Source organism: Trachypithecus francoisi, unplaced genomic scaffold (genome assembly GCF_009764315.1).
Source record: "Trachypithecus francoisi isolate TF-2019V2 unplaced genomic scaffold, Tfra_2.0 Lachesis_group6, whole genome shotgun sequence".
NCBI lineage: Eukaryota > Metazoa > Chordata > Mammalia > Primates > Cercopithecidae > Trachypithecus > Trachypithecus francoisi.
The window spans coordinates 21,687,469-21,708,233 of record NW_022681471.1 but is presented as its reverse complement, the minus strand read 5'-3'; the positions used below and the strand labels follow the sequence as shown (position 1 = coordinate 21,708,233).

Genomic DNA, 20,765 nt, shown 5'->3' with positions numbered 1-20,765 from the left:
TGCTCACTTCACTCTAGCACATAGCCTCTTTTCATTTGGGGCTGGCTGGAAGTTTCAGACCAAATCCAGTGGTTCCCACCATGCCTTGACTTCAGCAAAGACCTAAGCTCTTTTGCTGAAAGCAGGTGACATATATCCAGATGGACCATTTCATGTGTCTCCATTGTCTGATCCTTTTAGTGACTTAGTGGAATACTCCATGAGAATGATCTTGATCCTTATTTTAGCACTAGCCAAATCACTACTTGTTAGGGAGTTTTTCGTTCTCTGTGTTTTAAATGTGTAAAAATGTGAATGAAGCAGTTATATATTGTGTTGGCAGCTTGCCATCCTTGGTCTGTGTCAGCATAAAATATTTTGGATTCCATAGAGTAGCAGCCCCTTGCAACGCTGTGTAAAATATACAATGAAAACCTTCCTTCTTATTTGAAACAGTGCTGAAATAGCACCATTTGTGGACCTTCCAGACCCAAAGATCTGAAACACGGAAATAAAATGGGACAAAATAACTCCCAGCACATATATTTATACTTACCTTGTAAATGAAACTTTTCGGCCTTTATTAACAGAAAGCAGGCCCTGTTACACCCAGAAAATTTCTAAGGGATTCCTTATTCGTTCTTTCTTTCCTTTAAATCAAAAATACTGTATGTATATGATCAAATTGAAATGCATCACTGGAACCTACCATCCAAATACAGATGCTTGTGTTTGGAGAACTCCAAAACACATATGAAAATCATTGTCAAGTTTCAATTGATGAAGTCAGCCTGTGCCTATGCACATTTTTTTAAATAACTCAACTAGCTCCCCTGCATCGTGAGTGGAAAGGCTTCTCAGAAGGAAAACAAGCCAGGTTTTTTTTTTTTTTTTTATGGCCTTCAATTTTGTTTTATTTTGTTTTACTTTGTTTGTTCATGGCAAAACATCCTTTTCACTGCTTTCTGAAAGACTAAATTGTCAAATAGTTGCTTTGGAAATGTTTTGAGAAACAATGTATCCTGCCATAACCCAAGGACATGTTATAGACAAACCCATTTTCCACAAAAACAAGAATCCTTCAGTGTCTAGATTGTTAATTAGATCAGCACTAGAGGGCACTCTTATGATGCCAAAATGGGAAATTTTTACTAACATCTGCTGGACAGGGGTGTAGGAGAGGAGACAAGGAGGGGGCAGATTCTGTAAGAACTGCAGACAACAGACAGCTTAAAGACATGTGCAACTGGGAATTGACTGGCTCACCAACAGATGAAACACTATTTGGAAAGGGCTGTTTGGCAATCTTCCCTATCAGAGCCACTTGATTTCCAAAATGCAGTTGGTGCTTTGGCAAAACAGGGCCCAGGTATAAGGCATTATTTCTCAAAATGAAATAAATGTAAGAATCTCTGATTGTTACCATGTGATGTAGTAAAAGCACATTTAGGCAGAAAACAAAATGCGGAGAGAAGCATAGGAGAATGTGTTTACAACTTAACAGCTACTGAAAAAGAAGAATTTCAAATCCTTGGGGTCTTTTATGGTTGTTTTCCCAATCTTTTGCAGCCCTTGCTCTGTGAATTGTTCTGAAGGGTTGTGTGATTGAGTCTGGGAGAGTAGGTGCTTGCTTGCCTGCTGCCCCTAGGCAGGCTCTGATGGACACAGGGTGGATGATGTGCTGTCAAATGAGGGGACAAATAGACTTGGTTTTGCCTCTGGCACTGATGTGCTCTGTGATCTGTAGCAAGTCCCTACCCTCTCAAAGTCTCAGGGTCAGGGAAGAGCTGGGTGACACTAGAGGTCTCTAAAAGATCACTAGAAGACATATCCCTGAGTTTATGATTGATGATTGCAGAAATAACTTTTGTTTTGGTTTGGTTTTAGAGACAGTGTTGCTCTGTTGCCCAAGCTGGAGTGCAGTGACATGATCATGGCTCACTGCAGCCTTGAACTCCTGGGTTCAAGTGCTCCTCCTGCCTCAGCCTCCAGAGTAGCTGGGACCACAGGCACATGACACCATGCCCAGCTATTTTTCACATTTTTTGTAGAGATAGGGTCTCACTATGTTATCCAGGATGGTCTTGAACTCCTGGGCTCAAGAGTTCCTCCCACCTTGGCCTCCCAAAGTGTTGAGAATACAGACATGAGCCACTGTGCTCAGCCAGAACTTCCCATATCAGTCATTTATAGCAGTCACTTGAGTTATGAATCGAACAAGATATGGTAGGCACCCTGGGGTAGAAGGTGACTCTGTGCTGTCAATAGGATGGTACCGAAATGATTTGCCAGCGCAGAGGGGCTTATTTGCCTGTATTAGTCATTGCTTTAGGTTTATGGCTCAGCCCAATATAACCTCAGAGACTTACCACACTAAGCCATCATAGGTCCCCTGAAATTGGCTCATTATGTCCAAGTTAGGCCTGATTCCTCACTTGTGTGCTAGCACCAGCCAGAATCTCAGGCATGCCCATGTATCCCTCCCTGAGGAGTCAGTATGGGGCAGACGCTCTGGGCACTTAATGGGAAGAGTGGCACACTGAATACAGACTTATCTACTCTGATTTTGGCCCCAGCATTTGTTAGAGAAATGCATGAGTGTTTTTGTCTAAGTCTCTGCTTGTAAGAACCGGGCTATCCTTCATAGGAATGTTCTTGATTGAGTCAAATTCATTATAAAGTCTTAGAATGTTATTGGCCGGGCATGGTGGCTTATGCCTGTAATCCCAATACTTTGGGAGGCCGAGGCAGGTGGATCACTTGAGGTCAGGAGTTTGAGACCAGCCTGGCCAATATGGCAAAATCTTATCTCTACTAAAAATACAAAAAAATTAGTTGGGCGTGGTGGCGGGCACCTGTAGTCCCAGCTACTCAGTAAGCTGAGACGGGAGAATCACTTGATCCTGGGAGGCAGAGGTTGCAGTGAGCCAAGATCGAGCCACTGCACAACCTGGGCAAGAGTGAGACTCCATCTCAAAAAAAAAAAAAAAAATTGTTATCATGAACAGGGACCTTGGGAAATCAGTTAGTCCAACACCATCACTGTAGAGATAGGGAAATGGGGAGCCATCTTCATTTGGAATGGGGTTGCCCAGGGTTTCACAGCCAGTTAATGGCAGAGCTGGCATTGGGATATCAGATTTTGTTTCTATTCCAGGCCTCTTTGTGTTACCTTGTGCTATATTTTTCTCTCTCTTCCAACGTCCATTCTAGGGAATAAGTGACCAATGGCTATGAACCTAAGGGTTTTTGACATAGCTAGAATAGCTCTGTGTTTACGGATTGTGTCATTTAAGGTGGTACCAGTGGAAAGATATGGGGACACATCCCTATCAAAAATATGTCCTTTTTAAATGTCGTAGGGCTGGAGATCAAACCTATATAGGGTCATTCCTCTGGATCTAGAAGGCTCTGAAGTCTGAGATGCTCTTGCCCAAAAGCAAGGATCAGGTTGGAATCCGTGTCAGCTGGCAGGGAATGAAAGGATGGGAGGGTGGGTCTGGAAACCAGGTTTAGTATCTTGGGGGAGGGCAGACACTGTGAAAAGAGCAGTCAAGACAACTCAGGGGACATCACAGTTGTGCCAAAGGCTGTTCCTTGGGAGGTTAAAACAAATACTCAAAGAATACATATTTGAAAGAATATTCTGGGTTCCAGTATTCTCAGGCCAACCATAAGGAGCTCCCTTTCATGAGGTATGCGTGATTTCCAGTGGGCTTGGCATGGAACAAGGAGGAATTAAGAGCGATCAAACAGTAGAACACAGATGTGGGGGACAGCCCTCTCCCATATCAGTGATGTGGTTACTTTCCACATGGCCTTTACATGCACATGTCTTTGAGCCCTGCTTTTGAAAAGCTGGTTCTTTTCCCAGGGCGACAAGATGGCTCAGCTACAGGGGACTGGGAGCTGTGTGGCAGGCCTGCCACAGACTCACTATGCCTCTAGACAGTTCTCTGATTGGTCTTCCTCCCTAGGTGACAGTAATAATGCCTAAAACATATTGTATGATGACTGTGGACCTGACATTCTGCTACATGATTTACATGCATGATCACATCTAATCCTCCCAAGTACTTTAGGAACTACCCTTCTAGACAGAAACACATGGGCCTACCTACCTAGGTTTTTTGCTGTTGGTTTCTGCTCTGATAGAGCTGTCTTTTCTTCTGATTGGTCAGTTTTGATACCATATCTATTGTTAAAGATGGTGAATGTCATCACCAGTGTAGGCACTATACTTGTCCCCACTTTGTTTTTTGCTGGTTGTGTTGTTTTGTTTTGTTTTGTTTTGTTTTGTTGAGACAGAGTCTCATGCTGTCACCCAGGCTGCAGTGCAGTAGCATGATCTCGGCTCACTGCAACCTCCTCCTCCTGGGTTCAAGTGATTCTCCTGCCTCAGCCTCCTGAGTAGCTGGGAATACAGGCACCCTCCACCACGCCAGGCTAATTTTTGTATTTTTAGTAGAGACGGGGTTTCACCATGTTGGCCAGGCTGGTCTCGAACTCCTGACCTCAGGTAATCCACCTGCTCGGCCTCCCAAAGTGCTGGGATTACAGGCATGAGCTACCATGCCCCGCCTTGTCCCCATTTTGTAGGTGAGGAAATCAGGGCTGAGAGATTAAGATGCCTTTGCAGTGTCATGCAGTGGTAAGTGAAAGAGCCTTAGGACCAGAATCCAGTCTGTGTGACTACTGGACTTATTTCATGGTCCCACACCACCTCTCAGGACTGCGCATAAGCAAAAGGCTGAGGTCAAGCATTTTAACACTTTGCGAGTAAAAAAGACCAGTAGCTTGTTTTGCTTAGGGCCTTAAGAAACACCCAGGCCCTTTGCCTGGCTCCTCCATTCACCTCCACCAGTTTGAGCAAGAGTCCTCAGCCTGGGACTTTGGGGGCACCACATCCCTTTCCATTTAGGGAAATAAAATTTAGCATGTATTAACATAAGGCATTTTTCACTAGGATTACTGTATTTGGCCTTCAGAGATCAAATGAGGAAGGTGGCTTGAAATACAAAAGGAAGTGGCGGGTTTCTGAGCAGCAATAGAGTAGGTGAGACCAGAATGATGGTGGAAGGGCATCCTACTGGGAGAACGTGGAAATTCTAAAACATGTCAGCTCTTGGTATGGCAGTTAAAGGGAGGGTGAGCACGCCAGTTCAGTGTCAGAAACCAGAGAGGTTGAATGGGCCATTTGCTTGGCAGCTCTGGAACAGTGGTAGGCAGTTATTTCTAATAGAGTGTACTATCTGCTGCAGATTTGCAATCTGACCCAAACAGTGTTGGTGTGGGTTTCTTAACAACTTCCTTCTCTCTAGCCATTATATGGAAGTGTGTGGCTGTGGAGGTCTCTGCTAATGAACAGCCATCACCAATATCCCAGGCTCCCAGCAGATGAAGAATCTGCATGAGCAGAAAGAGAAATGTGGAGGGTGGTGGCGGTGCAAGAGGGTCCGTTGTTCATCGATTCAATTTTTCTCGTTTTTCTCAATTAAGTTTCCTTGTATAATTTTCCATCATAAAGAATCTGCTACTCTATGTTTCAAATTAACAAAGTTGTTTCTCTGGACAGAATGATGTTCAGCTGCATTTAAATTTGGCCATTATTATTTTGGACATACTCTCATTTACTCATAAACTCTTTGAAGGCTGTGCTCTGGGCTCTATGAACTACTAATAACATGTTGTACTGAGGAAAAGACTAGGGATTTGTATACTTCTAAGTAACGTGGCACCCAAATTCAAGGGAAAGCTATTAGAGAATGAAAGAATATTGGAACTGGGGGAATTTTAGAAACCATCTTGTCAAGCTCCTTCATGTCATACAGCCCCTGGGAGAGTGGAGAAGAGAATTTGCCCAAGATCAAATGAGTCATTGGTAAAACCTGGATTAAAAACCAGGGATCCTGATTCTCAGTCAAGGGCTCTTGGATTTTTACCTCATCCTGGTTTTTCCAGGTGTTAATTTGGATCCTTCATACAAAAGTGAATCGTTTCACTTTCATTTCTGAAGCCCTAAGCACCCACCCTGAGAATGTAAATGCCAAGCATAAGTGTCATGGTCTGAGGTTCCTGATTAGGATGAATCCACATCTGGAGTTTTTGGATTCCCAAGTCTCCCGCTATTCCCATTACTCCAGTGCTATATATGTGTTCCCTTCATTTTCATCTTTTGCCTTCCCTGCTGATTGGATGCTTAGGCAGTTGCCTAAGTACCATTTGAGTGACATTTAGTCATATCTTCTGGAACCTGGCTCAGAGGAAGGTTATTCCTATGGCTTTTTCTCCAGCCAGTGTCTAGGTAATGGGCATGATAACCCAGCTCCTTTTGTCCATCCACTGCTGCTGCTTTTCCAGGATGTGGCTTGCTGAGGGCTGATGAATCCCATCTTAGAGTGTCAGCCAGGCCAGCTGTTACAGAACATGACAGCAATATATGAGAAAGACTGCTGGGATGTGGGACTACAGTATTATGAAACTGCCACTTAGAGGCTTCCTGTTTTTACAGTATTTCAAGGTGCAAGCACGTGGCATTCTCTGGGTAGCAAATGGCCCAGCTGAAAAGAAACCTGATTTATAGCCTGTTGGGAGGGCTTTCCACAAGGAGAAATTATGAATTTATAATACCTCTTCCAATCCGAAAGCGAATTCTTTCTAATGCAAATGTTTAATCTGATGCCATCAAGTATGTTCTCCATACATAAACAAAGGCATAAATAAAACAGGGAGAAACTCTTTCCTAGAGGTATAACATACAGTACATTTCTGTAGAACCCTTTTCCAAGCAGATGGCCTAAAATATTCCACAAGATGTAGTCAGGGATATTTGTCTGTTTTATTCACTATTGTATCCTCAGTATCTCTAACAATGGCTGGCACATAATCGATAATAAATATTTTTAATCATCATGATTAAAGGGCATTTTAAAGGATTTCATTTAAGAATCTTCCCAAAGAGAGTGAGTGTGTGTGTGTATATGCATAAAATGGGTTTTTTTTTTTTTTTTTTTTTTTTTTTTGAGACGGAGTCTCACTCTGTCGCCGGGGCTGGAGTGCAGTGGCGGATCTCAGCTCACTGCAAGCTCCGCTTCCCGGGTTTACGCCATTCTCCTGCCTCAGCCTCCTGAGTAGCTGGGACTACAGGCACCCGCCACCTCGCCCGGCTAGTTTTTTGTATTTTTTAGTAGAGACGGGGTTTCACAGTGTTAGCCAGGATGGTCTTGATCTCCTGACCTCGTGATCCGCCCGTCTCGGCCTCCCAAAGTGATAAAATGGGTTCTTAAAATTAATTCATTTTCTTCTAATTAGTATGTCTCTTTTGTTTTACCTTTTCCCTATGAACTTTGGCTCACTTCCGATGACTGGCCACCCTTTTGGTTGATGCACCTGTAACGTCTTCACGGATTGTCAATACTCCACCTCTACCCACCTGGGCTCCCAGGTAAGGCAATGAGCTTCCAAAAGTCTTCTCAGTGCAATCACTGGGCAAATTTTATAAGGCAGTCAAGAAGTTGACCTAGAAATTTAAAAAAAATATCAAGAGACAATAATAGTTCCTTGATTAAAGTTAAATTTGATCCCATTCCCATATAAATCAATTATTTATACACTTAACATTATTTGAGAATTTCTATCAGTACAGTGAAATGAAAATTAGGGCTTTGGAAACTGCTGCTTACTTCACTTCGAATTTTCTGATCCTAGGAATCAATATATGGCTTTATGTTTTCTTTCTAAAAATATATTCTTGTGTGTGTGTGTGTGTTTGTGTGTGTGTGTGTGTTTTGTCTTTTCATCCAAAGTTGTGTTATTTTTGTTCACAAGGCCAAGTGCTGTGGAAGGGATCATAGCCTCTCTTCACTGTGTAGGGACTCTAAATCATGGGATAGGTCAGTACATTGTAGATTACTTATTTCTTATGGCTGTAGTAGAAGATGAGCACATTGGGCTCTGGATGGTAAGTCCACTAATAGGAGTGCCTTGTCTAACAGATTTGATGTTAGGCCTCACCAAGTGTATCGCTTTTGTTTCTCATGACATTCGCTTCCCCAGCAGTCTTAACAGCTCAGAAACAAGGAAAGAGGGCTTAACCACACCAGAGACTGATAATAAAAGAGCCATGTATTACTTCTCAAATGATGATTCAAAGGCTCTGCTGCTAGCTATGCTATTAAAAAAGGCTCTCTTAACTCACTTTTAAGGCCTGCAAAACGTATTTGCTGTAAAGAAACATTTCTCCCAAGAAAATGCACAGGCTATATAGCCCACTTCGGGCATAAAAGAAGTGTTGCTACATTGTAAAATTCCTTGTTCTGGCATAATAATAATAAAAAAAGCTAACTGAGCCCATTTGAACCCTCAAATTAGCAACTGACCTGTGTATAACTTCACAGTCTCTGCCTGCTAATAATATCAGAAATTCACCCAGTGGAATGAGTGTTTTGTGATCCTTAAGACATACATTATAAAAACAGCTAAGCATGTTTTTTGAATGGAGAAACACTGTTTACTTTGATGGATGTCTTGTGTTTGAGTGCAAGGGACTAGAGAGATGATTTATATATCACTTTATGTGTGCTTTGAATTTTCATATTTTTAAAGAGCATGAGTAAAGTCTAATTGTTCTTTTATTTTTCTTTTGTTATTTGTGTTTCATATATTCTGATAATATGAAAAATCCTTGCCAATTCCTCCTAGGACCTTTCAATCAGGCATTTCCATTTCAGTGATGCCACATGGTTGGGTTTGGTTTGGGTTTTGCTTTATTGGCTTTTGTTTTTTTACCTAGATTCCCATTGTTCTCTGTGAAGAGGAATGGAATTAGCATGAGCGAGTGGTAGATCCATCATTCCCAGCCCACAGTACTCCAGGGATCTGGCTCTCAGTGTGGCCTTGCCCCTTTTAGCCTTCTGATTGGGAATCTCCCCATTACGTGAGAGGAGCCAGTGGGGAGCAAAGTGGAGAAGCCATCTATGAGCTGTTTCCCTGAGGTTTGGGAAGCTGGAGAAATATGCTATTAAAGCCAAATGGAAAACTTTTATTATTTTAACTCCTCTCCTACCAAGCTCTTGCTAGCGACTGGTTTTACTGTTCCTTTAACAGGTGGAGGATTTTTCAGATTCTAGATGCAGCAAGGTAAGTAACGATGTATTTTTAGTTTGACTGAACCCAAGTAAGCTAGAATAAAGAGACTCTGCAGTTGCCTGTCAGTTTAATTTCAGTACAACAAATAGTTAAGTTTTTGGCTTAGAAGTTTTGGCTTGGAAAGTTTTTGGTCTTTCCAGGGCTCTGTTTTTTTTTTTTTGTTTGTTTAAAACAGCTGAAACTACCCAGGCTTGGAGTCTCAGTTCTGAAGGCCAACTTAGTTCAGAAGTGGGATGAATGTTCAGGGTGACCACCCCAGACAGGTGTGCAGTAGGTCATTAGCTCTTTTTCCTCTTTTTGCTGAAATAGGATGACATAGTACAGTGTGTTGGTAAGAAGACCCCAACCATTGGCAAAGTGTTCTTTACAGTACTTCGGGCACGTCTGCCTGTCCCTAGGCTGGACTGTGATTTAGAGAACAAGTAGGTCAGCATTTCCTTGAAGGAAATCAATTATTTGAAAATATCAGGGCTTTTAACGTATGTAAATATGTAGACTTGCATATTTACAAGTAATCCCATAGGCCAGGGGCCTTTATGACATGAACGCTGCAGGAGAGCAAATCTAATCAAATACAAGAAAGTTCCTCTCTGTGGGGAAGAGGGACGCTGAGAATGCTCCCGGATGATGCCCCTGCAGGCAACAACTGTTGCTAAGAGCCGTACCATCATATTGCCACCAGAGTCGGAGAGGCTAGCGGGAACCATAAGCCATTTTGGAAATGTGTGCTCTAGTCGCTTGGCACATTGTTTTCTAAGGTCATGATGCTCACCAGTACTGTCTTTAGCTTTTTGTGGGCTTATTGGCTCCAGAATATTTACTAGTGCCTCTGCTTTTTCTTAATACCCACCTGCAATCCACCCTGTGCTCCCTGGCCAGATAGGTTAGCAAAAGCAAAGACTATAGCTCTGGCATTTTTCCACAAGGACAGACTCCCATTAAAATAGACTACTTGAGCCATTTTGGGGATGCCTAGTTTAGCTTTTTGTAGCTGGGCTTCCATACTCCCATTAGGGCCTCAATGGATTTACTTGACAGCTGAGAATAGTAAATTTAGTGTTTAATTTTGTAGTCAGATTATAATTTATTGAGCTAATAGTACAGACACACATAGACACCTAATCACACAGTATTAGTATGGGAGAACATTGAAATATCATCGATTGGGTGTGTCATGGAGGCAAAGTACCAAGTTCTATTACTAATGAGGTGACTTTTATCAAGCACTAGCTCCACTCTGAGCCTTAATTTCCTCGCCTGTAAAATAAAGTGGAGTGGATGACCATTAAGACAATGGTCAATAACAAAGGGACTACTATCCCTATAATAGCTTTTATGGGGAAGTCTTGAGAATTTTGTTTTCTTTTTGCTTTAAAATTATTAGATGATAGCACCATCTCTTTAAAACAGTTTTGCTGTATAACAAAGGAAATCCTGACACACTTTTTATTTTTATTATGGTGTTGATTAGTTGGACCAGAAATTATTGTCAGAGCAACTAATACCTGGCCTTAATGAGAGAACAAAAGAGGAGTGCAGGTGGTGAGATAGGAAAGAAACGGTTTTGGTAAATATCAATGGGGCCCTTTTTGAATTTTGGTGAGCTGAATGATGTATGAAAACTATTTGCAAGGCTAGCATATTTTTCAACCGCTAGTAAAATAGTAAAACAAGCAATATTTTTAGTAATCCCCATTGTATATGCAGTTTCATAAATGTACAAGATTATGATGATCTCTGCCTCATAATTAACAATTTGCCTAAGTACTTGCTATTTTTTAGTTGTCTGAATAGATTTTTGTAATCCAGAGAAAGAAGGGAACAATCAGTGGAAGCCATCCCAAATGCCTAGTATTATTGCTACACACATGCACAATTAACAGCGATACTAATTGCTTCAGACCAGAACCTCATTTGTTTTTCTAAGGACAGCAAAAACATTAATAGCCAGAGTGCCTGTCAATCTCTCTCTCTTTTTCCTATAGCCAATTGTATCATAGGGCCTGCAGTTGACTGTAAGCAAATTATTTGGTTGGATTTTCAGTGTATCATCTTGTAATGGAGTTTCCAAGTTTCTGTTTCAGTTAGCAATCAATGCCTTGAACAGCCAGACTTATTTTTATAATATTTAACAATAGACTTCTATACATTTAATGAATAAAAGGATGCCGACATGCCAATCAGTTCTGCTGCTGCATTTACATTCTACTACATATTGCATATCTTTAAAATTATTGGCATTAGACCTGCATACAAGAATCATAGAAAGTCCAGGCTGGAGGGGAGCTTTAAGATCATCCTGTCACACTCCCTCCTTTTTCAGATGAGTATGATTGTCAGTAATTTAAATCTTGGTAACAACCGCCAAATCAATGATGCCACACTTTTTTTTTTTTGTACCTTTCAAACGTTGAGAACTATTATAGTAAGTTTGAATGATAACTGGTTGTTTGGGAATCATATTGCTTCAACTTATTTTCAAAACAACTGAATCAGAATTTTAAAAATATGCCCTCATAAGGCTTACCTAAACATAGCCATAATGTTGATGGTATATGTGTGAAAGCAGATGTTCTATGCAGAGCACCTGGCAACGAGACACTCAACCAATATCAGCTCTCTTTCCTTCATGCATAGATTACCTAATTAATATTACCATAGTGGAAACATTACATCAGTGACTGACAGTCTGGGCATTTAGAGTCAAACTGACCTCAGGTCCAATCCTGGCACTGCTACTTTCCAACTGTGTGACCTTGGTTAATTTAGTTCATCTCTGTTGGCTTCAGGTAGTTTTCTCACATGTGAAATGTAGCCACTATATAGGCTTGTTTTGAGGATTAAAATTAGATCTTGCATATCAAATGCTTAGCACTGTTCCTGGCACATAGTCAACAGTCGATAATGGTGGTTATTACCATCATTGTTGGCATACCCAGTGGCAGCCTCACTCAATAGTATATTTAATCTTACGGTGATTTGGGGTACTTACACATACACCTGTACACATGCATATTTGGGCACACAAGGTCATAAGATTTGCATCAGAAAGATTACCTGTGACCACCATGTTTCAAAATTCAATGACCTCTTCCCAGGCGTCAGTCTTCTTGACCTCTTTGGAGATTCTAGCACTTTTGCACATATTCTCTTGCTTGAAAGGGTTCATAATCTATCTTGATGTCTTCTCTACTTTCCTTAGGCTTCCTTTGTTGGGATCTCTTTTCCATATGTACACACACACACACACACACGCATGCCCACATCTTCTCCCTCCCCACTGCCCCTTTAAGTAGAGCAATTCCCAAGGTCCTGTCATTGATCTGCTTCTCTTCTGTTGCTGTATTTTCTCCCTGGGTAATTTCATCTCCTCACATAGCTTCACCTTTAACCTCTACACTAATGATTCCCAAATTGACCTCTCCAACCCTTAATTCATTCCGGAGCTCCAGGCTAACTCCAATTTCCAGTTGCCTGCTGAGAATCTCCAGGGCAGGATGTCCTAGGAGACTGAAAGCGTAGTCTGGCTTTTGTCATCCTTCTCAGGAATGCAGATGGAGGAATCTAGCTTCAGAGGTATTAAGGATTGAAAACAAGGCACAAGTGTGGAGCATCAGTCTGAGCAGAAGTAAAAGTGGTCTAAGTTAGCAAAGTGCTTCAAACTGAACTTTCCAGGGGAGGCATAACAGATAAACTGTGAATTTCTGTTACTATGCACTGGAGATGTCAATTGGCAGTTGGAACTTTAAAAGGTTTATATTTTCTAGGGATAAGGGAACAGCTTTCCAAGATGAAAATTGAGTTCAGTTTTTAGGTGCTGGAAGATTGGCATGTTTGGAAGAAATGTTAATTAAAATCATCTTTCTTTTCTTTTTCTTTTTTTTTTTTTTTGAGGCGGGGTTTTTTTCGCTCTTGTTACCCAGACTGGAGTTCAATGGCGTGATCTCAGTTCACTGCAACCTCCACCTCCTGGATTCAAGCAATTCTCCTGCCTCAGCCTCCCAAGTAGCTGGGATTACAGGCTTGTGCCACCACACCTGGCTAATTTTGTATTTTTAGTAGAGACAGAGTTTCACTGTGTTGGTCAGGCTGGTCTTGGACTCCTGACCTCAGGTGATCCACCCACCTTGGCCTCCCAAAGTGCTGGGATTACCGGCGTGAGCCACCATGCCTGGCCAAAATCATCTTTCTTTGGACACTTATTATGGTTAATCTTGTTTCAGTGTTTTGTTTAAGAAATGCACACGCCAAGGGGAAAGATGATGTACTCAACTTGAATGATGGGCAGGTGGGAGTTTTGTGAGAGCAAATGTGTGCGTAGACACATACACATATGCTGGGTCAGGTGTGCCTGAGATTTTGAATGTATGCAAGTAATTCTATCAGTGGTAGATAGATTTTTTTTTTCTTTCATTCATTCTGAAAATGTTTACAGAACATGCCAAGCTCTCTGTGGAGCAACACAGCTGTGAATATAGAACATATAGAGGCTCTGTCCTTAAGTGTCTAATACATTTTTCTTTTGTTATATGCAGGTACATTGACAATTTAATTTAGTTTAGAAATATCTGCAACATGTCACAAATTGTTCAATCCCATAATCTTGCTGACAATCTTAATGACCAAAGAGGAACTTAAGGGAAATAAGACAGTGCTAAAGTGGGGAAGGAATGTACATAAATATGAATTAGAAATTGATTACTTCCTTTAAATTTAGTAAATATTGAATTGCTTTGGGGTTTTACATTTCAAGTTGGCTTGCCAGTGTTTCAGGCCAGGGTAAGAATGATTATGTCTAACCCTAAAACTTAATTAGAGTAAAGGAATAGACAAGTCTTGGTTAATGTGCATACTATTGTCAGGAGAATTACTTGTAAATGAGTTATTTCTACAGAAACTGTAGGCTTAGAGCTGATATCTTTAGCGCAGAGGACAATATCCCTTTTGCAGAAGAATGGTCCCATTCTCTACCTTCTCAAAATGCAGTACAGTCACTCCTGTTTGAACTACTACCATATGGCATATTTGAAGACCATTTTGTCCTCCAAGTGGGAATTATCTACTTGTGAGTTCCTTGCCTTCATGGTTGCACCCCATTCTCCCCTTCAAAAATTTGGCATGGCCTTTGTCTGTGTCAATTCCAGGTGTTCTTGGTCCCAGCTGTCAGTTTCAAAGTCCTCCTTATGGTCACTCTCAGGTCCCAAGGATCCCTCATTGCATCAGTAAACCAAGAGGTCTACTTGGATGCCCAGAGCTCCCGTCAGAGCTATGTAGATGGCAGCCACCCTCTGTTCCACTATGCTAGCTTCTCCTTCAGATCTCTCATGGCACAAAACCTCTCATTATAATGACGTGCGCATTGACCAGTGCTTTTATTTTTTTTTTTGCCTTGCATGAGTTAGAGACATTCACTTATTCTCACTGGAGGTAAGAATGATAAAAACATCCTTGAATTTAGAGTCTCGAATGCCTTTATTCTCATGGTTTTCATCAATCATAGTATAACCTCTCTTTCCTTTCTTAGATTTATTCATTCAATATGTATCTGTTGAGCACTTACTATGATCCAGGCACCGTTCTAGACATGGCGGCAATACAACAGACAAAGTCCCTGCTCTTGTGTTTCTTAAAGTGTGTGTGTGTGTGTGTGTGTGTGTGTATGTGTGTTGGAGGGAAATTGAAAACAAACAAGTATACAAGTAAATGAACAAGAATATCATAGCGAGTGGTAAGTGCCATGAAGAAATCAAAAACATTGGACAGAAAATGGTCAGACAGTTGGAGAGTGATCAGAGAAGGCCTCCCTGAGGAGGTGAATTTTGCTCTTTGCTTTTGTTGGTTTTGTACAGACTTCAATTACGCTTTGGGTCCTTTGGTTTCCTCCATTTCATGATATCCTGGACTCGGTATGCATTCCCATTTTGTTGCTTCTTGCCACTCTACTTTGAGGACCACCTCCCTTCAACTAGTCCTGAAGAGTAAGCCAACGTAACCTCCTGTCAAATTTCTGTTCCACACTTTTCTTGTCGTAGTCAGTATTAGAATTCAGCATGTTCACTATCTTCCCTGTTATAGAATATAAATGGATGCTAATCCTTTAGGGATATTTTACTTGATTACTGAGTGCATTTTTGTTACTCAAGGCAAACTACCTGTTGAAAGAAAAATGCAAGCATTAAAAGTTAGTAAGCATTTGGCTTTGCCTATTTCTGTAAAGGGAAAAGCCGTTGTTAAAATTAGTGTTCAAAGTTAAATAGATGACCCTGGAGGTTCTCTTTAGTTTGAAAGTAGTACAATTAGTTGTTTTCAGAGACAGAGCCAAAATCTCTTTTCAATATGCTGTTTAATTTTGTAAAGTGGATATGCAGGAACATTTTCCAGTGTATCAGAATTGCTTAGATTAAGCATACATTTTCCGGCAAAAGCCAGCTTTACAATTCTTGTAAATGTCACAAGAACTTAAAACATTTTGTCTTGTTTTAACCTCTGCCAGCTAGAGCAGCAATTCAGCACAGCAGATTCAGTTGTCAATTTCTTAAATATGAATATCTGAAAGTTCATTGTCTTTTCAGCTTGACCATGGGGAATCTTCAAAAAACTAAAAAGCCAAATACCACTAAAATGTTTGGTGGTTTCAAAATGATATGGCATAGGTGTTGATTGCTAGTGAGTTAGGTGCCAAGAAAAGCATGTTAACTCTTAGAAGGCCATTTGGATTCTTCCAGCCATCATTTTGTTGTCTTCCTCAGCACCTAGTTAAAGCCCCAGGTAGGAACTGAGGTAGGAGTTAGAAAGTTTGCCTTCCCTACCTCCTCCCACACCTCCGGTCCTGTCCCATTGAGCTTTGTGGGAGAAGATGGGGAAGTAGGTGGGGTGGGTTTGGAGAAGGTGCACCAGAATGTTGCCAATATCCCAAGTACCGTTGCATCTCCCTTCTTTAAAACTTCTCTGTTGTCACTTACTATTCCAGTTACTACTCAGACACTTGACTGTTCTAAATGCAACAATCAACTCCATGACTAGATTTTAGGAAAGCAGTTCTTTAAAAATCCAGAGAAAAGCTGAGCATGATTCTGTGGTAAAGGAATCTGCGGGAGAAGAGGAACCAAGAGGGTTTGGAAACTCCTAGGAATGCAACTCTGATTTACAGTCGCAGAGTTTCTTGACATAGAAAAATAGTGGGGCATAGAGAAAGAAGTGGGGAAGGCATACAGCACAGCGAGTCCTTATATGATTTTAATTGAAAAGGCAGTTATTTTCTGCAGGTGAGAAAATAGATGCACATCAAGACAATGACTTATTAAGTACATGCAGCTAATTAGTGGCAGATGCAAGAGAAGAACGCAAGTCAACTGAATCCTATCCAGTATCTTGATTTGTAATTAACTAAACTCACTGAGTTTTTGGCTTGCTTTTGCTGTTTAATTCTTAGCGCTACGTTTGTTGCCAGCACTTGTAATTCATTATGCTCAAATAACTTTATCAATAAAGGTGGACAAAATCCCTTAGAAACAGGTAAAAGGAATTTTGTTTTGAAGGGGTTGGGGCCAACTGACAGATAGTACAGGATTGCATAGAGGTGAGAGTGGTTGGGTTGGAAATAAAGCCTAAAACTCAAGATTTAGCTTAAAATAAAATGAAGAAAGAGAGGATTGTGGCTATAGACTGGGGATCCATATTTAAAGGTACACATCATCTCTTTAATGCTCTTCTTAATGACAGCTGTAGCCCATTCTGAAGATTGAAATGTCTTTTGTTTAGGGTTCTCAGTACTTTGGGTCTTTTTCCAGGCATATTTGTGGCCTTCTCCTTGTCTTTCTATTTTGCTATTCCGTGTGGTTTTTCATCTGCAATGTTTTCCATTAGTTTGGTCTCACTGTCTTGACCAGGGCACTCATGGCACAACTACACACACACACACACACACGCATATATATAATCTTATGTGCACATAAAATAGAGAACACTATTTAACAAGTTAGAAACTATTAGATTATTTCTGTTCCTCTTTCAGAATTGAAAGATTTCCTCTTGACAAATGGTTCTTCTCCAAAATCTTAAAATTGCACCTCGGAAAAAATGATGGTCACTGTGCTACCATGAAGCTTCCTGTCCCTTCACTTTCACTGGCTTACTATCCAGTGGGCTTCATTGATTTTCCAGACAGCTCTCAACCTTGCCTCGTCAGCCAGACACTAGAATTACAAAGGAGCTTCATCAAGATCTTGTGTGGTTTCAAAAAAGTTCCACTTTTCTAATTTGGGCAATGGGTATGGTACAAGCCATCTGTAAATGGCATTTGGTCGTGCATTGGTCTTTCTTCTCATGGCTTCTACAATTCTAACTTGATTTCTGCTCACCACAGGGTACAGTTTGCCTTCTCTTCCCTGGGAGCTCTTGTTCATTTGTCAGGAGACCTAAAAGAAGGCTGCTATGTACAGTGGTGGAATGTCAGAGTCATCCTAAACTGGCATAAATAGGTCTTCAATGGCCTTTACTGATTGTTTCTATATTGACATATAAATCCACATGAGGCTATGTGAGGAGACTGTGCATAGTCTTTCTCCCATTTTTTTTCATATGAATTGATTTGGCAATGTCATAGATGATGCATGAGGCGAAGTGTTTCTTAAGCTCACTTCTGCTTGTTTGCATGAAAAGGAATAAAAGCTATAGGGAAGAAATGAACATTGTGTGATGCCTTAGGCAGGAGCCGTTTTCTGACTCACACCTTTTAGACGTTAACCTACTTTCTGAACCTGTGTAGGGGAGAGTGGTCACTGTGATATTCTTTTGCTGGAAAAACCTCTCCTAATTAATAGAGGTTTTCTGAAATTCATAAGAGATGAAATATAGAGTCTCAAAAAATGAATTAGTTGTAATTATAAATACTTGCATGTTATATGAGAAAATGAAATGGGATAAGAGCTTTTTGATGAAGATTCTCTGAAAACAACACAATGTTTTATTGTTGAAGAACCATGTGATTTAATACTCAGTGATCATGAAATCGCATGTAAAGCATTCCACCAGGAGAGTCCAGAAAGCCTCATTTATTCCTCTCTGTATGAGCAGATTCAGTGTCTCCTTTACAATGCTATCAAAACATGTGTAAATAAAACAACTTTCTTGGGGCTGATTTTAAATTAACCCACAGGAACTGTAATGTAACATGAGTACCTGAATATTTCCCTATTTGGAGTCAAAGTGGGATAACTGGGGTCGGGGTGGGGGAGAGGCCCCTAGCTTTCTGTCCTACAACAATCTCAAGCACAGGATCTCTGATTTCCCCTTCTCATGCAGGAGGTATTTTATGTCTTGGCAATGGGTACTTTTGTTCCCTGCTTTTCATGGCCTACAATCATAGGTCAGTTAATTGGCTCTGGGTCATCATTCTGGGGCTGAGGTAAAACAGGTAGTGTCCTTCAATAGATTTGGAGAAAGTGGAGGGGGCTCTTAACTTGGTGATTATCCAGTAATGTGATTGAAAATGTACTACTATATTAGTTAATTCAATCATTACAGATATACTTATTGAGCTCCTACCATAATTCAGCACTATTCTTAATTCTAGAGACATGACAATTGAATAAGACAAGTATCATTCTTGCTCCCAGGGAGCTTATATTCTGGTGGAAGATATAGATAATTTGGAGGAAGCAAGTCAACAAAACATGTCCATATTGTGATGAATGTTATGAAAGAATTAAGTGGAGTGCTAGATGGGGGATGTGTAGCCTTTGGAATAACCTCATTGTGGGGGCAAACTTATCCTTTGTGGATAGATTTGATTTTTGGAAACATCAAAAATGATATGGAGCCAGGTCTTATAAACATATAGTGGAAGATCAAAATGATTGATAACGGTTTTGCCCCCAAATGAGGGTATCTATGTAATTACTGTAATATTTCATTTTTTTACTATACTTTAAGTTCTAAGGTATACTGTAATATTTCTGAGTGTCAGTAAAAATATATACTACACTGACTAGTGATAAGCATGGCCATGTTTTTAAAGGCAGTTGAAAGGGCTCCAGCAATGGGTGTTGTCCTTTGTAAGCATTTAGGCATCTGTAGCTACCAACAGCACTGTCTCCATTTCTCTGCCTATCCTCAATTCTAGTCAACACTTGTCATCATTGGCAAATGTATTTTAGCTGTTATGTTGGTACATAAAATAAACATTCAGAGACATTCCAAACTATGTAGTACAGCAGTAACGTGTGAAATTTGACTGTGACAGCTTATAATTTAGTTCTTTCATTTCATTAGTCCAAATAAAGTGGAGTTTCATTTATGCTATTTTGTATCAAGTAAATCTGTAGAATGCTAATATACCACTTCAATGAGATACAATCAGTTTGAGTCTAGGAAAAGCACGAATGTTATAAGCGACAATGTCAAGATGAAGATGAACAGACAAAGGAAGCCATGATAGGAGAATTGAGGACACCTTGTGTGCTCCTTCTTGTACTAACTTGAGTGGTATCTATCATGTCCCCATTAAGGGATATCTAATAGAGATGGTTTTGTAAACTGAGAAGAAGCCAATGATAGCCATTTAATTACATTTTTAGTGTGATGTTAGTTGCCTGTTTTGAGAAGCATTGATAGAACCATGGGTGTTTACTTGAGCAACTACTCTGCTGGGCACTGGGAGTACAGAGGTGAATCAGAGAGAGATCCTGCCTTTATAGAACTCACACTGAATTTGGGAGACAGAACTAACCGTTGTGGTAGAATATAGTGCATACTAATATATATAAGGTAGATACTTGATACTTCAAGGAGTCTGCTCTAGGTTGAGTTGTTGGGTCAGAAACTACTAGGGAACTATTCTACGGTTTGCTATAGCTAGTGATGGGGCAGGTATGTTTATTTCTTCACCTCATACAAATATCTTTGGACTCTTGGCATGATTCACATGCATACACTTTCAATCTATCCACCAGTTTTAAAGGCAGGTAGAATAGTGAGGTCTAGTTTCAAAACAAGTAGCTTTTATAGGTAATATTCTGTGGTTTCTTCTTGAATGTAGAACCAGACTGATTCAGAATAACTCTCATGTGACCTGTTGTGAAGAACCGGCCTTAATTTTTCCTTCTCTTTTTTTCTTTTTGCAACACCAGCTCCATTTCTAGTAGCAAATCTGAGCCAAAAGCACAGATTGACTGACTGTTTGCATAAGACACTAAATAGGCACTGAACAGAGGATTAATGTAGCCCTGTCTTCTGGGAGCTTATAATCTAAAACAGACAACAAACTGGAAAGAATATCCAACACACCTGATATGCTCATTTCCCTTCTCATATAAATGCAAAGAAAACAGAAAGTGGCAAGTCACATTCTACAGGATTGGGAAAATCCCCTCGAGAGTCTTCTCTTTCCGTGACTTTTCAAGTTAAAAGGTATTTTGTATATGACATGTAATAGATTACAGTGTTATTTGATGAAAATGCAAGCAATATTATTCCTTTCTTTTTATTATCAACAAGTTACATTGGAAGGTATGGATCAAATTAAAAGTGAATTCTTGATTTGCCATGGGGAAATATGTGCAGTATTTTAAATACTCTAAGGTAAGGGTCAACTTGTGGGAAGAAGAGGTATCATAAAAATTAATTTAAGAAACTAGCCT

General features: G+C 40.4%; 1 protein-coding gene across 3 annotated transcripts in view; it reads left to right on the top strand.

Moving 5' to 3' along the window:
• The window catches only part of HS6ST2 (heparan sulfate 6-O-sulfotransferase 2), a 353,137-nt gene that overhangs the window by 262,643 nt on the left and 69,729 nt on the right, over positions 1 to 20,765 (top strand). For 2 of the 3 annotated variants that reach the window (XM_033201324.1, XM_033201323.1), the window contains exon 3: positions 9,085 to 9,117. The exons of the other annotated variant lie outside the window; for it this stretch is intronic. In XM_033201324.1, the coding sequence (XP_033057215.1) occupies positions 9,085 to 9,117 (33 nt within the window). The remainder of the gene's footprint in view (positions 1 to 9,084; positions 9,118 to 20,765) is intronic. 3 annotated transcript variants of the gene reach the window in all.